The 16,664-nt window shown below is 41.8% G+C and overlaps 1 protein-coding gene across 4 annotated transcripts in view; it reads left to right on the top strand.

Moving 5' to 3' along the window:
* The window catches only part of GSAP (gamma-secretase activating protein), a 101,108-nt gene that overhangs the window by 81,158 nt on the left and 3,286 nt on the right, over nucleotides 1-16,664 (top strand). For all 4 annotated transcript variants that reach the window (XM_027539761.1, XM_027539759.1, XM_027539762.1 and 1 more), the window contains 7 exons: nucleotides 1,222-1,317; nucleotides 4,123-4,193; nucleotides 4,668-4,762; nucleotides 13,531-13,650; nucleotides 14,476-14,537; nucleotides 16,066-16,167; nucleotides 16,339-16,438. In XM_027539761.1, the coding sequence (XP_027395562.1) occupies nucleotides 1,222-1,317; nucleotides 4,123-4,193; nucleotides 4,668-4,762; nucleotides 13,531-13,650; nucleotides 14,476-14,537; nucleotides 16,066-16,167; nucleotides 16,339-16,438 (646 nt within the window). The remainder of the gene's footprint in view (nucleotides 1-1,221; nucleotides 1,318-4,122; nucleotides 4,194-4,667; nucleotides 4,763-13,530; nucleotides 13,651-14,475; nucleotides 14,538-16,065; nucleotides 16,168-16,338; nucleotides 16,439-16,664) is intronic.

The raw sequence follows: 16,664 nt of genomic DNA, 5'->3' as shown, positions 1-16,664 counted from the left end.
ATTATTAATAGTAATAAATATTCCATATGTATAAGAAGGGAATAAACAGTTCAATTATAGTATTTTTTCATAAAATTGGTTACTGTACAACTATTACAACTAGTGTGATAAAGAATATTTAATGACAAACTATTAAATAAAAAAGCAGATTGTAAAATATTAGAATGACTATACACCCTGGAAAAAAGGAAAGTAAAAAACCAAAATGTTAATATAAATGGTAGGATTATGAGCAATGTAAGTTTTCATCTATATGATTATTATAGAAAAATTAAAATGGGAAGAATATGCATCATATTTCATGCAGAAAAAAATAATGTTTTTTTTTTAAAAGCTTTATCATTTAATACATGCAGGAGACTGAAATAATATACCACTCTGTCTTGGCCCAGGATGCCATGGGCTTAGTTTTGCCCAGGGTGTCTATTATAAATCTGCTTAGATATTAATAGAAGATACATATATACATGTGTGTGTGTTGTTAGTTGTACAATTCCCATGGTGTTTATTGGTACAAAGGTTTCTCTAGCCAAGAGGGTCTGTTGCTGAGCAAGGCATTTAGACAAAAGAGACAAGAAAAGGAAGAAGGGAAGAGAAAAGCTAGGAATGCTACACTAATTGGGGAGCCCCAGGGATGGTCCTAACAGTGCGACTATAGAAACAAGCCCATTTGGAGGCACTAGAATAAATTTTTCCATACCTTTGCATGTCAGGGAACTGCGTGGAATGTATAAGCCATTGCACAGAGGGAGGTACCTAGGGCATTTCCTTTTTATTCCAGCCTCTGTCCTTCCAAACATCCAAACCCTGTTCCTTCCCGTTAGCATAGACTTTCCATGTTTAGAGTTGCTCCTGTTAGTTCTCCAGAGCCAGGAGCAGGAGACTTCAATCCTTTGGTAGATCCCAAAGCTTTTGACTGCTGAGCCTAGTGATTTCCACTGGCTAACTTCCACTGGCTGCTTTGGAGAATTCTAACAGTCAGGCAGCCTGACTCTCAGCTGCTCACTGGGCTTTGGGTGTATCATAAGTCATTCCTCTTGAGGAAAATGGTAGTGCCGCCTGATTTATGCCCATCAAAGGAACATCATGGGTTATACATTTCTGCTAGTGGGATCTTCAGGTCCAATATTTTTCATATTAATAGGGAATGTTAATAAATGAATTCAAACCACTTGCAGGTGTGAGTGGGTAGGTTGTGACTTATCTACATTCTGTTTTCAGATGGTGTCTGAACTAAGAGAGCATCTTTTGAGACATCTACAGGGTGTAGAAAAGAGAAAAATTGAACAGATGGTTCTGGACTACGTTTCAAAACTGGTTGGTTTTGCTTTATCTTCTCTACCCGTGCACCCTTCCCCCAAACCACCTCCTTGGTCCCCTGGTGTATAGTTTCCAGTATGTGGTTCAGTATGTTTTTCATATTAGGATTTTGGATCTCTCCTGTCCTCAAACCTGTATATATGATGCTGTAGATTGAAGAAAGGGGGAAAAGAACCAAAAAACAAGGAGAACAGGCCTTGGAAATGGTTTATTTTTCCCTTCCAGTAGTGGTTATATATGTTTATGGACCAGTGCATATATATGTTTACATATGTATGGAACAGTGATGAATTCAGCATGGGTGCCAAATGTTCATGTCATCTTGGCATTTTCCAGCTCCTTATTAAACTGTAGGTAGTAATGTCTATACATGGAGGTTTATGCAAACGTGAGAGAACTTGAATTTCAATTCTTAATTAGCTCCAACAGCCTAATTAGGCGAGATTCCAGCTCAGTTGTATAAATACTACCACGTTAGAATCTGCAGGTGAGATTGGCAGCTCATTCACTGGGTAGCCACTCATTGAAATTGTGTGATCGAACTTAATAACACTGATCCTTGTGTAAACAGAAGTGATGAGGCTGGATTGAAATTTGAGCCTGTCTTGGTATCATTCAAAATGCGTATGGAACTGAGGCCTGACCCTACTTAGAATCTAGAAATAATATGATAGATAAAAATTTTTTTAAGTATTTAAATATAAAGAAAGAGAAAAAAAAAAACCTCCAATACTCCATTTCTCTAGTTTGGATAGGACTAGTGTGTAAATATGAACAAATATTTTTGCATTGAACTCCAGAAGATTCAATTTATTGGATATGGCCCTGATTTAATTTCATGTTCAATTTTTATAGTTTTCCCCTTTTATTGCAGTCACTGATATCTGTTTTTAAATGATATATTTGAATTTCTACAGCAAAGTTTGAGTTTTATAGTTTTTAATATATTAGGAGAGGTTGGTATTTGCATATACTAATGTGTACAAGCAGGGCATTGGAACTTTCTTAGGTAATAATTCTTTGTGGTAGAAAAGGAGCTCACTTTACAAATGTGTTACTGATCTTTCTTATGTTGATACTGACTTGATTTCACTGTCCTTTAAAAAAAAATTTTTTTTTGTTTATTTATTTTTGATTGTGCTGGGTCTTCATTGCTGTGCAAGCTTTTCTCTAATTGCAGCAAGTCGGGGCTACCCTCTGTTGCAGTGTGTAAGCTTCTCATTGCGGTAGCTTCTTGTTGCCAAACGCAGGCTCAAGGGTGCATGGGCTTAAGTAGTAACAGTGCATAGGTTCAACAGTTGCTATCACCAAGCTCAAGAGCACAGGCTCAATAGTTGTGGCGCACGGGTTTAGTTGCTGTGCAGCATGTGGGATCCTCCTGGACCAGCGATCAAACCTGTGTCTTCTGCACTGGCGGTAGATTCTTTACCATTGAGCCACCAGGGAAGCCCCCGTCTTTGTCCTTTCATGCTGCTGCTACTGCTGCTAAGTCACTTCGGTCGTGTCCAACTCTGTGTGACCCCATAGACAGCAGCCCATCAGGCTCCACCGTCCCTGGGATTCTCCAGGCAAGAACCCTAGAGTGGGTTGCCATTTCCTTCTCCAATGCATGAAAGTGAAAAGTGAAAGGGAAGTCTCTCAGTCGTGTCCGACTCTTCATGACCCCATGGACTGCAGCCCACCAGGTTCCTCCATCCATGGGATTTTCCAGGCAAGAGTACTCGAGTGGGGTGCCATTGCCTTCTCCGTGTCCTTTCATAATGCACAGTTATTTATCATATCATGTATCATCTTTCTTTCTGTTGACTTTAAACGTCCTCTTCCAGAGTGTTAGGGTTTTTCTTCAAGCATCAGTCTTCCCTTTAGTTAATCATATTAAAAAAAAAAACATCCATGTGACACTAGTTTGTGCTAATATCTCCTAGAACCAATAGGACCAGAAATGGTAGCAATGTAGTCTCAGAAAACTGAGACTTGGTGCCCCCTGCCTTTCCAACCCAGCAGTCACTGACTGATGCCAAAGCTGCTTGCCCTGCCCAGAAGCAGACATCTGCATCTCCCAGTCCCCTCCTAGGAGGGTGACTGGACAGCCTTTAAAAATAAATCCTGGGAAGTTGCTGCAGAACCTGATTATATTGCTTGTGTGTTATCTTACATGATTTCAGCCAGGGAGAAACTGAGAATCTGTATCACTGAGAATAAATAGTGTCTGTCTGTGCTCATATGGAAACTCTTCCTAATTTTGCTCCCTGTCCTTTGCCTACATGTGCAGTGCATGGATTTGTGGTCCTGATAACAATTCCTTGAACACTGTCCTATTGCTGACAAGCTAGTAAAATATAGAACTTGACTTGAAACTAGTTTTACTTCACAATCCATGCTCGGGACCTCCATTCTGTTCAAAATCGCCTTTCCTCTGTCAGCTGTCTACCGTGTCACCCTTGCCACATAACAGGCCTAAGGCAAAACCCTGTTGCACTTGACCTTCACTGGTGGACAAAGGCCTGTGATTGAGGGCCTGTGTTGTGAGCGGTGGGGCCAGTTAGCGGTGGGGAAGCCCCGCTGGGGCACTACCCACAGTGACAGTGGATGCTCTGTTAGATGTGGCTGCACATTTTCAGTCTTTCCATTTTGAATTCCAGTGCTTCAGAATTGACCTCTGAAAGGCTGGTTCTATGTCCAGGCACAGCCTGAATGCCAGCTGCCCTGAATGTGCCTGTTAGAGCTATGGAAGCAGAGCAGTAGGGGCTCCTGAGGGGAAAGGGTGTGAACGGAGGTTAACAGACTTTCTTTACCCTCTAGCTGGATCTCATTTGCCAAATACTGGAAGCCAGTTGGAGGAAACATAATCTTCATCCCTGGGCTCTCCACTTGTACGCAAGTATTTCTTGCTCTGTTTTATTCTGGTGTGCAAAATGCTAAACAACTCTGCTGCTAGTATTAGCAAAGCCTTGATTAAACTTAGTAGATGAAAGTAACTTTCACAAGTTCTTACACCATCCGTCCTAGTTCTGAACTCAGCATTTAAAGTTATGCCCCTGCTTCTTCACCCGTCCTCTTTCTTTGGTATATGCTTGGTGAGAAGGGAGGGGCACATAAGCTCAGTACTGCCAAAAAGGGGAATTTGAGTTAACGCAATTTGTCATTTATGTGCCTACTGTCTCGTTAGATTCTAGGCATTACAACGATGGTCATCATCATATCTATGAAGCTTTCCATAGGGTATTGCCTTTCACTGATAGCATGAATTTCATCTGGACGTGGCACTCAGAGCCACTGCTTATGTGCAAATGGGGTTTGGAAATGAGCTGCTTGGCTGAATTGCTGCTTTGTTCTTTGACCTGCAGCAATAGACAGGCGAGTGCTGCTGAATTTGCGGTCTTTCACATCATGACCAGGATTTTGGAAGCTACTAACACTTTGTTTTTACCCCTGCCTCCTGGTAAGTCTTGGCTTTTTGTTGTTGTTGTAATAAATTTGTTCTTTCTTCTGCACTTTGGCACATTATGAGTTTAAGAAGGAGACCTCCTGAGTCGGAGAAATTTTTGGTCTCATGTCAGTGTAAGAGATGGGTCTGAGGTTGGTCTCTGCTGATCACATCTCCTCTGATTCTTTTTTTTTTGATATTTATTTATTTGGCTGTACCAAGTCTTAGTTATAACACCTGCAATCTTTAGTTGCAGCATTTGGGATCTAGTTCCCTGACTGGGGATAGAACTCAGGCCCCCTGTATTGGGAGCACACAGAGTCCTAGCCACTGGACCACCAGGGAAGTCTGCCTTGTATATTTTAAAGAGCAGATTGAAGGCCAAGAGAATAGCCAAGTCTAACTTCTATGGAAACTTGCTGGCGCGTGCTTTCTCAGTAGATGAGGGGAGCTTGGAGTCAGCTACTGTTCCTTTCTGGAAAGATGAAGTACTGGGCAGGGGAAATGGGAGAAGTCTTTTAGGAGGGTATAGACTGCAGTGATGTAATCCATCTCCTCTTTCCTGGGGGAGGATTTATGGCCTCCTGCTCCGTCTTCTTAAGTGCCCGTAACTATTACCTGGATTCAAGGCCCTATGGACGAGGGAGCTGTGGTTAACCAGAAACTCTCTTCTGATTATTAAACTGTACTGTAGCTTGTCACCAACTTTAGGGGGCCAAATCTGGTCCCCTTGCAACTGTCTAGGATATTTTGAACCAGTGAAAAACTTACGTTGATGTGTCCAGGCTTAGTTTATCTGATCAAGAAAGTTAACACTCAGAAGGAAGTGAACCTGGCTGTGTTTCAAAAATTGAGTTGATTTTTATGTGTTCCTTGGAAACAGAAAACTTCCCTTGGGATTTTGAAACAGGACCAAATCAGGTCTCAAAACACTCTTGGCACATGTGTCTGCAATCATTCATTTAATTGGTCATTTTTAAATTCAATCAACAAACATTTGTTGAGCAATTACATTCCAGGTACTGGGCTGGTAGTTAGAGCAGTTCCAAAAATTAACAAAAGTCTACTAGGGAAAATATGCATATAAATCAATATTCATTTTAAGAAACAAATAAGCTCCTGTTTACTCTAAACTGCTTAACTTATGCTGAATATGTTTAAGTTCTGATGAATTTTAAGCTTATGGTAGCTACTGCTGCTGCTGCTAAGTCGCTTCAGTCATGTCCGACTCTGTGCGACCCCATAGACAACAGCCCACCAGGCTCCCTGGTCCCTGGGGTTCTCCAGACAATAACACTGGAGTGGGTTACCATTTCCTTCTCCAATGCATGAAAGTGAAAAGTGAAAGTGAAGTCACTCAGTAGTGTCCGACTCTTTGCGACCCCATGAACTGCAGCACGCCAGGCCTCCCTGTCCATCACCAACTCCCGGAGTTCACTCATACTCACATCCGTCGAGTCGGTGATGCCATCCAGCCATCTCATCCTCTGTCGTCCCCTTCTCTTCCTGCCCCCAATCCCTCCCAGCATCAGACTCTTTTCCACTGAGTCAACTCTTTGCGTGAGGTGGCCAAAGTACTGGAATTTCAGCTATTTAGCATCATTCCTTCCAAAGAAATCCCAGGGCTGATCTCCTTTAGAATGGACTGGTTGGATCTCCTTGCAGTCCAAGGGACTCTCAAGAGTCTTCTCCAACACCACAGTTCAAAAGCATCAATTCTTTGGCGCTCAGCTTTCTTCACAGTCCAACTCTCACATCCGTACATGACCACAGGAAAAACCATAGCCTTGACTAGACGGACCTTTGTTGGCAAAGTAATGTCTCTGCTTTTGAATATGCTATCTAGGTTGGTCGTAACTTTCCTTCCAAGGAGTAAGCATCTTTTAATTCCATGGCTGCAGTCACCATCTGCAGTGATTTTGGAGCCCCCCAAAATAAAGTCTGACACTGTTTCCACTGTTTCCCCATCTATTTCCCATGAAGTGATGGGACCGGATGCCATGATCTTCGTTTTCTGAATGTTGAGCTTTAAGCCAACTTTTTCACTCTCCTCCTTCACTTTCATCAAGAGGCTTTTGAGTTCCTCTTCACTTTCTGCCATAAGGGTGGTGTCATCTGCAGATCTGAGGTTATTGATATTTCTCTTGGAAATCTTGATTCCAGCTTGTGCTTCTTCCATCCCAGCATTTCTCATGATGTATTCTGCATATAAGTTAAATAAGCAGGGTGACAATATACAGCCTTGACGTACTCCTTTTCCTATTTGGAACCAGTCTGTTGTTCCATGTCCAGTTCTAATTGTTGCCTCCTGACCTGCATATAGGTTCCTCAAGAGGCAGGTCAGGTGGTCTGGTATTCCCATCTCTTAAAGAATTTTCCACAGTTTATTGTGATCCACACAGTCAAAGGCTTTGGCATAGTCAATAAAGCAGAAATAGATGTTTTTCTGGAACTCTCTTGCTTTTTCAATGATCCAGCGGATGTTTGCAATTTGATCTCTGGTTCCTCTGCCTTTTCTAAAACCTGCTTGAACATCAGGAAGTTCACGGTTCACATCTTGCTGAAGCCTGGCTTGGAGAATTTTGAAAATTACTTTACTAACGTGTGAGATGAGTGCAATTGTGTGGTAGTTTGAGCATTCTTTGGCATTGCCTTTCTTTGGGATTGGAATGAAAACTGACCTTCTCCAGTCCTGTGGCCACCGCTGAGTTTCCCAAATTTGCTGGCATATTGAGTGCAGCACTTTCACAGCATCATCTTTCAGGATTTGAAATAGCTCAACTGGAATTCCATCACCTCCACTAGCTTTGTTCATAGTGATGCTTTCTAAGGCCCACTTGACTTCACATTCCAGGATGTCTGGCTCTAGGTCAGTGATCACACCATCGTGATTATCTGGGTTATGAAGATCTTTTTTGTACAGTTCTTCTGTGTGTTCTTGCCACCACTTCTTAATATCTTCTGCTTCTGTTAGGTCCATACCATTGCTGTCCTTTATCGAGCCCATCTTTGCATGAAATGTTCCCTTGGTATCTCTAATTTTCTTGAAGAGATCTCTAGTCTTTCCCATTCTGTTGTTTTCCTCTATTTCTTTGCATTGATCGCTGAGGAAGGCTTTATTTATCTCTTCTTGCTATTCTTTGGAACTCTGCATTCAAATGCTTATATCTTTCCTTTTCTCCTTTGCTTTTCGCTTCTGTTCTTTTCATAGCTATTCGTAAGGCCTCCCCAGACAGCCATTTTGCTTTTTTGCATTTCTTTTCCATGGGGATGGTCTTGATCCCTGTCTCCTGTACAATGTCATGAACCTCAGTCCATAGTTCATCAGGCACTCTATCTATCAGATCTAGTCTCTTAAATCTATTTCTCACTTTCACTGTATAATCAGAAGGGATTTGATTTAGGTCATACCTGAATGGTCTAGTGGTTTTCCCTACTTTCTTCAATTTAAGTCTGAATTTGGCAATAAGGAGTTCATGATCTGAGGCACAGTCAGCTCCCGGTCTTGTTTTTGCTGACTCTATAGAGCTTCTCCATCTTTGGCTGCAAGGAATATAATCAATCTGATTTCGGTGTTGACCATCTGGTGATGTCCATGTGTAGAGTCTTCTCTTGTGTTGTTGGAAGAGGGTGTTTGCTATGACCAGTGTGTTCTCCTGGCAAAACTCTATTGGCCTTTGTCCTGCTTCATTCCATATTCCAAGACCAAATTTGCCTGTTACCCCAGGTGTTTCTTGACTTCCTACTTTTGCATTCCAGTCCCCTATAATGAAAAGGACATCTTTTTTGGGTGTTAGTTCTAAAAGGTCTTATAGGTCTTCATAGAACCGTTCAACTTCAGCTTCTTCAGTGTTACTGGTTGGGGCATAGATTTGGATTACAGTGATATTGAATGGTTTGCCTTGGAAACGAACAGAGATCATTCTGTCATTTCTGAGACTGCATCCAAGTACTGCATTTCGGACTCTTTTGTTGACCATGATGGCTACTCCATTTCTTCTAAGGGATTCCTGCCCATAGTAGTAGATATAATGGTCATCTGAGTTAAATTCACCCATTCCAGTCCATTTTAGTTTGCTGATTCCTAGAATGTCAACATTCACTCTTGTCATCTCCTGTTTGACCACTTCCAATTTGCCTTGATTCATGGACCTGACATTCCAGGTTCCTATGCAATATTGCTCTTTACAGCATGGGACCTTGCTTCTATCACCAGTCACATCCACAACTGGGTATTGTTTTTGCTTTGGCTCCATCCCTTCATTCTTTCTGGAGTTATTTCTCCACTGATCTCCAGTAGCATATTGGGCACCTACCGACCTGGGGAGTTCCTCTTTCAGTATCCTATCATTTTGCCTTTTCATACTGTTCATGGGGTTCTCAAGGTCAGAATACTGAAGTGGTTTGCCATTCCCTTCTCCAGTGGACCACATTCTGTCAGACCTCTCCACCATGACCCGCCGGTCTTGGGTGGCCCCACAGGGCAAGGCTTAGTTTCATTGAGTTAGACAAGGCTGTGGTCCGTGTGATTAGATTGACTAGTTTTCTGTGATTATGGTTTCAGTGTGTCTGCCCTCTGATGCCCTCTTGCAATACCTACTGTCTTACTTGGGTTTCTGTTACCTTGGACTTGGGGTATCTCTTCATGGCTGTTCCAGCAAAGCACAGAGGCTGCTCCTTACCTTGGATGAGGGGTATCTCCTCACCACCGCCCCTCCTAACCTTGAACATGGAGTAGCTTCTCTAGGCCCTCCTGCGCCCGCGCAGCCACCACTCCTTGGGTGTGGGGTATTAGCCAATTTTATTTAATTTGTTCTTTCCTATACATCTACCCATCCATTCCTCATTAATTTGCTCCTTTGTGCATTCATTTTCCACTGACTGTATATGGTATCCATTTTTGTGCCAGGTATTGTTTTAAGTACTTTACATAAATTAGCGTATTTAATTTTCATAATGATGCTAAGTGATAAGAGCTTAAATTGAACCACATTAAATTATTTCTATGTAATCAGCTTTTGACCAACAAAGATGGCACTTTCATACAGTTCCATTTAATAGTATTCCTATCTTATAGATGGTGAAATTGAGGCACAGAAAGGAATTAACTTGCCTAAAGTCACATAGCTATTGAGCAACAGAGCAGCACTCAAATCCAGAGAGTTTGGCTCTAAAATCTATGCTTCTAACTACTATTCTGTGCTGCCTCTTGAATTCAACTAAATCCAGTTGAATTAGTTGATATTGAAACATTGGCTATTTATGGGTGCAGAAAATCCCCACAGCACATCTCAGCTTCTTGGCATTTGTGAAGTATCTGATACAGTCTGGAATCCATTATACTTTCTCTATCCATACACCTTATCTTACAAGATCTGCTTGTAGTGGAGGCACAAAAGGAGTTTCTTGTGACTTTGTAGGGATCTGAAAGTGACGGTTCATGAGAAGAATGGCAGGTTTTAAATGGAATATGAATTGTGAAGTACCCTCTAGAAAGAATGAAAGGATTTCATGAAAGTTATGTATGGTTTTCTGGCTTAAATTCTTAAATGCTTGTCTTTAATACAATAGACCTGGTAGAGGAATGTTCACCATGGATATCTAAACTCCTTTTATATATAAATAAAACTGACTCACTGGGGATAATATTCTATCTGGGAGATCATAAAAATGCACTTTCTACGGAACGTTGCATTTCTTCACAGAGATGGATAACAACAGAAAACAGAAAAACGTTACCCATAGTGACTGAGAATTATCATGAGTAAGACTTAAATGGCTGGTGTCCATGGATCAAGTAAGGAAGAGCAGTTTCTCTTTCTCTTTTTTTCTGAAATGCTTCTCTAATATGAAGTGGCACTGGATTGTGTGTGTGTGTAAATGCAGGTTACTTTTTGTGCGTTCATATGTAAATGAACTTGCTTTCCAGGCCCCCTGGACTAATGAGAACTGTTTGAGTTCCAAGTACAGGAACATGTAACTGGAATTAAAGATCAAAAAGTGAATGGGGCCCACAGAAGGGAAGTCATAGTTTAGAGCTGGAGCATTTACAATATAAAAGGGACCTGTGTTCCCCTTACTGCCTGGAGAAGGCCCAGAGTCCTAGAGGATGAGTACTAGGGTTGGCTGGCGGAAGAACTCTCTCTTTTGGAACTGATGCCTTCTTCTGCCCAGTTTGCTCTGTTGCTTAAAGCTGACATGCTGAGCGGAAGCCAAGAACGGGCTGTTGAATTTGGGACTGTGCCCTTGGGAAAGAGGATGAAAGGGCATCAGGGATCTTTAGGACATGGATGTGGGGCTAGAGAGGGATTTTGAATCCAGAGAACTATAAGATCAGTAGCCTATTATAAACTCTGTTTCAGAAATAATCTCATAACTTTTTTAATCTTGGGAAGACTGTCCAAATCCATTTGAAAAATCTCATGTTTCTAATTATCTAGTAGAATCTTTTTTTTTTTTGAATCAGGGCTTTTGGAAGATTCATCCCATTGTCAGCCCATTAACATTTGCTTGCGGGCAGAGTCTGAACTTTATCTGACCTCAGTGTTGCCAGTGATGGGACTCAAGTCTCCCTCTGCTCGTGATTCATGTGCTTGAAGAAAGAAGCTCTATGACCTCTCTGAATCCAAGTCCCAGCTGTCTTTGGCCATCATGTCTTCGTCATGTGTGCCTTTCAGACTAGTCAGTGAATCTTCGTCATTCCCCACCCACATCTAATCAGTTTCCAAGCCAGTTCATATCACATTGCCCCTCCAGTCCCTTCCCTCCCTGTCACTATCAGTGTCCGCGATCCCTCCTGCACAGGTTCATGCCCTGGCCTCCCAGCAGGCCTTCATTCCTCTGGTGGTAGCAAACTGTCACTCCTGTCCATTCTTTGCCTGCAGAGAGTGTCTGACTCTTTGTGACCCCATGGACTGTAGTCCACCAGGCTCCTCTGTCCATGGAATTTCCCAAGTAAGAATACCGGAGTGGGTTGCCATTTCCTTCTCCAGGGGATCTTCATGACCCAGAGATAGAACCCCCATCTTCTGTGTCTCCTGCACTGCAGGCAGATTCTTTACCTGCTGAGCCATCAGGGAAGCCCATTCTTTGCCTATTGCTATGTTAATATTCCGAAAGTAAAATTCAGAACCTCCAACCATCCTGCTCAAAAGCTTCCAGTGCCTCTCCAGAGTTTACTAGATGACAGATTCCTTGCTGTCATTCAGCATTCAATCCCTGACACCTACATTCAGAGCACCCTTTACTTTTCCGTCGTAGAACTGGTCATTAAAAAAGTGTATATTTATTTTGTGATTATTTGATTGTCAGTCTTCCCTTTAGACTGGAAAGTGGATGGGAGCAGCAGTCATGCCTGTTCTCATCACTGCGCACCCAGCCCCTTTGCCTGTTGATTGAATAAATTAACCTTTCCAGCCTTACCTCCCACTATTCCCCTTACACATGTGTTCTAACCCAACCGATTGTTTACTCTTTCCTGAATGTGCCACATACTTTCTTACCTTTGAGCCTCTGCTCATATTATTCCATTAATGCCAGTTATTGAGGCAAGATAACATGGTTAAAAGCCTAGACTAAAATGCTGCAGCCTGGGTTCAAATGTCCTCTCTGCCACTTCCTATTTGTATGATCCTGGGAAGTTTTCTTAGCTCCTGTGAATCTTGGTTTCCCAATTTATAAAATAAGGATCGCGCAGTACCCACCCCGTGGTGTTATATGAGAACCAAGTGAGCCTGTACGTAGATGAAAGACCTCAGAACGTGTCTGGTACTAGTCACGGTTGTTGGACCGTGTGCCAGGCTCTTCACAGACCTGGCTCGAGTTCTCACAGCAGCCCTGCGGGAAAGGTGCTGGTGAGTCTATTTGAGGGATGAAGAGACAGAGACCAGAAAGGCTTACTTACCTGTATCTAGTAAGCAGCACAGCATAATTCTGGCCTCTGTTTGCTCAGACCCACAGGGCTTTTGCTGCTTCTCCAGTCTGTACGTTCTCTCACAGCATTTCCGCTGTCAGGAATGGCATCAGCCCTTCAAAGCACCTCTCACCTGACATGCAAGAGGGCTTTTCTGGTTCTCTTCCAGTCTGATATCTTCTTCTCCCATGGATGTTGTGTGTCTGGGTTAGTGTTAATAGTGGACTTAGAGCTCTAGCTTTGTGAGAACTAGGGTAGCCCTGCCCATGAGACTTAAGAGTGCCTTTTTACTGAATTCCTATAGGTTTAGCTATCTAACCATATCATTTTAGTTTTTCTTTTCTATGACTTAGTTCAAGGAGACCCCAAAAGCCTTTCTCCAGGGCATACCCAGAGATTAGTCCTAAAAAGCATTCCCTTCTGGTCCAAATATTTTCCCCTTCAATAAAATGGTCCCTGGCCATCAGCCTTAGCCTGGGCATGTGGAGTTTGAAGCTCTTCTGTTAATTTTTCTATTTTGCAATTTTACCATTGAATTATAGACCTATTAAAAGTATTTAAAAAAAAACTATATAAAAGAACTGTATAAAAAAAGTCCATTTTTATGCACTCTTCTTCACTTTGGCCTAGGAAGATGTACAAGGTGGAGGGAATACATGTTCACTGGGAACTTACTATATACCATACTTAGTTGTGATAATACAAAGAAGGAACCTTGGACCTTATCTTCAAGGGTCTTCAAGAAGCATTTATTTGACTCTAGGCACCAAGCGGGGAGCTGAGTGCTTTACTGCCATCACCAGACTCATTTCCTCTGGGAGGCTGGAGATGCTGACTGACCATGTTTATCATCCTGGATCTCTCTTCCCAGGTTTTCACACTCTGCACATGATCCTTGGCGTCCGCTGTCTGCCTTTGCATAACCTGTTGCATTACATTGATCATGGAGTATTACTTCTCACAGAAGCAGCTGTCACAAGGCTCATGAAAGGTAAGGCCTCTGAGTTTGCCTTATCCCAGCCCCCAGCACCCCCAGGGCTGCCTTTGTGGGTGTGCGACTGTGTGGTCACTCCAGGCCCTGCCACACTCAGAAGGGCCCACACACAGTTTAATGTTCTGGCTTCAGTCTATAGCTGAAGACGGGCTCCATGATTCCACAGCTGGGCCTGCTGAGTGCAGTTCGTTTCCCGTAACCATCCTTGGGCCAATGTGCCTTAGCCCTTCAAGGGCTTCTCAATCCACACACAACTATTAGACTCCTTTTCTGTACATGAGAGTACTTGAGGATAGGAGACTGAAGGCTTGTTTCTCAAGAAAAATCTCATAAAATGGCTTGCTTTCAGCTGATTAACTCTGTCCTCTCAAAGTAAGACTTGGAATGCAAGGAAAAATGAGAGATACAGTACCTATGGGAATTTGAACTTGAAAAAAGGTCTATAATATAATAACTATCAAATTATTTGACTGTGGTATTTTATAGATGAGTTTTGTTAATATATATTGAAGTACTTGCCATTCCTCAAGGTGCCTTGTGTTTTAAGTTAGCAAAATTGCTTTTGTGACTAGCAGCCTGTTTCAGAACCCTGTTCCATGATATATAGCAGCAGCTTCATTAAGAAATCCCTTTTTTATTCATAGAGACACAAACTAATATTTTCATAGCGTTGTTAGACTTATCTTGGAAAACAAGGTTGAGACGTGTTATCAGGATGAAGCACTGAAATATTAACTTGCTCAGGTATTAAAATGGAGATTTCTGTTTTGTTTTGTTTTCTTTTTGTTTTGTTTTGTTTGCCAATTTCTAACTTTCTCGTAGATCTGGACAATACAGAGAAAAATGAAAAACTAAAATTCAGCATCATTATGCGGCTTCCTCCGGTAAACCTGAAGTATACTTTATTTTCTAAGCCTTGGCATGTACTTTCTTCAATTTTTTCTCACAAGAAGAGCATTTACTTGCTTTTGGGTTGAAGTCAATTGAATTTTTCACGCTGTAGCCTTTTCCAAGAAATCCCATCCATCCCCACCCCTCTGTCTGCTGCCCCTGCTGGGCCTACCGAGTACTTGCCCCTCTGGCTGTGTGTGTGCTTCTTGGCACAGACCACATAGAATGCTTAACCATTTTCTCCTCTTAGGAAACCACAGTAATATTTACATCTGTGAGTCTGAGGGGAGGCAGAAGGGAAACACATGCTTTTGGCATTTAAACTGATAAATTTAAATACAGGTGAGGTCAGAAGGTTCTGGAACTGTATTTCCTCCCACTGTTGTTCCTGCCATGGCAGGAAAACATTCCCGGGTTGAAGGAAAGATGAGAAACATGAGCGAAAGGGTTAAACAGGCACTGCTTGTTTTTGTGGAGGATATTAGCTCTCTGAGTCAGAAATGCTGTGAAATTAAGAAATCCCACTGCAAGGTCTTCAGAGCCTCTAACTCTGTGGACTTCCTGGCCCCGAGAGCCTTGGCCAGCTCTGTGCTGTTTACATACAGTAAACACTCATATCTCTAGCATGATCCTCCCACCAAGGGGTGTCTGATGCCTTTCGGGACCTCATCATCTTGCTTTGTAACGTCTTCTCACCTTCACAGGCTTACCGAAGCAAAGGCAAGAATAGAAAACAAAGCATATTTTCCATGGCTAGATCTCTCTGGGGAATATCTCTGAACATTTAGTTTGGTTTCTGAACATGTTTTTTTTTCCCCCTTATACTCTTAGGGAATTGAAATTTTTGGGCAAGACATTTTCAGAGTACATGCCTATAACCTTTAGCTTCATATTAAAATATCACTTAGGGTTGGCATGCACATACTCAGTTTTGAAGAGTAACAGATGAACTCCATTTAAAAAAAAAAAGAGTTCGGCAACATCAGTGCACAAATTGCTTTCCACAGAGTTGCGTTTAAGGGAGTATTTATTCAAAATTCAGAAGCATACCTCATAGGAAATGGCCTTTCTCCAAGATCATTAACTATAAAGATGACATCTTTTAGACTAACTAGCTGGAATACAGCTTGTAAAATTATGAATAGATATAAGATAAATTTATTTATTGCTGAGAGCTATAGGTTCCTCTCTCTCTTTTTCCATATTTTTAATTACTGACTTAAATTTTTTTAGTGTGGAAGGTACAGAGATTCCTATATACCCCCTGTCCCCACACATGCACGACCTCTCTCATTATCAACAGCCCCCACCAGAATGGTCCATCTTCTACAATGGATGAACCCACACTAACACATCATAATCATTGAAGTCCATAGATAACATCAGGGTTCATGCTTGGTGTTGGTCATTCTGTGAGTTTGGACAAATGTATAAGGAGATATCTCTCATTGTAGTATATACAGAGTATTTTCACTGCCCTAAAAATCCTCCTCTACATATTTTTTTAATTTGCAAAAATAGCTTACAGGTCAGAAGATCTGTCGACTTTGGGATCATCCTGTTAGTTCTAATATAATTTCCCGGAACCATGTAAAGCGACTGCTTCAGAACTACAACAAACAGGTGAGTCTGTGTGGAGCGGAGCCCTGCTATATGTTTTTTTGGAGCTTCTTTGTCCATTTTATGAATGGCCTTTCTTGGTGCTGAAGTATGGACAGCAATTTATAGTTCTTACCACTTTAAGTTCATGCTTTTTTGGAGAATCAACTGACTTTACAGCTGTTTCCCTTTTAGCCCTGGAGTTCTGTAATGGACAAGTCGTCATTCAGTGTAGAATTTCTGCCTCTGAACTACTTCATTCACATCCTGACAGACATCGAGTCCTCCAATCCAGGTAAGTCACTCCTCTGTTTCTCAGAATTTGCCTGTTTTCCCTTGATACATCCATCAGTCTCTATTTACTTCTGTGTACCCTTTTCTTGCCAAAATGTCCCTTACTGGTAAGTAGGATCTTACTGCATTTGGTTTTAATTAGCAATATACAGTTTACTACCTGTAAATTAGCAAGAAATTACTACAGAAATTACCAAGGGAATAACCACCTTTCAGGTTTTAAAAAA

The sequence above is a fragment of the Bos indicus x Bos taurus genome, chromosome 4, assembly GCF_003369695.1.
Source record: "Bos indicus x Bos taurus breed Angus x Brahman F1 hybrid chromosome 4, Bos_hybrid_MaternalHap_v2.0, whole genome shotgun sequence".
NCBI classification, from domain to species: Eukaryota; Metazoa; Chordata; class Mammalia; order Artiodactyla; family Bovidae; genus Bos; species Bos indicus x Bos taurus.
The sequence above is the reverse complement of the archived record's forward strand: the minus strand, read 5'-3'. Positions and strand labels throughout refer to the sequence as shown.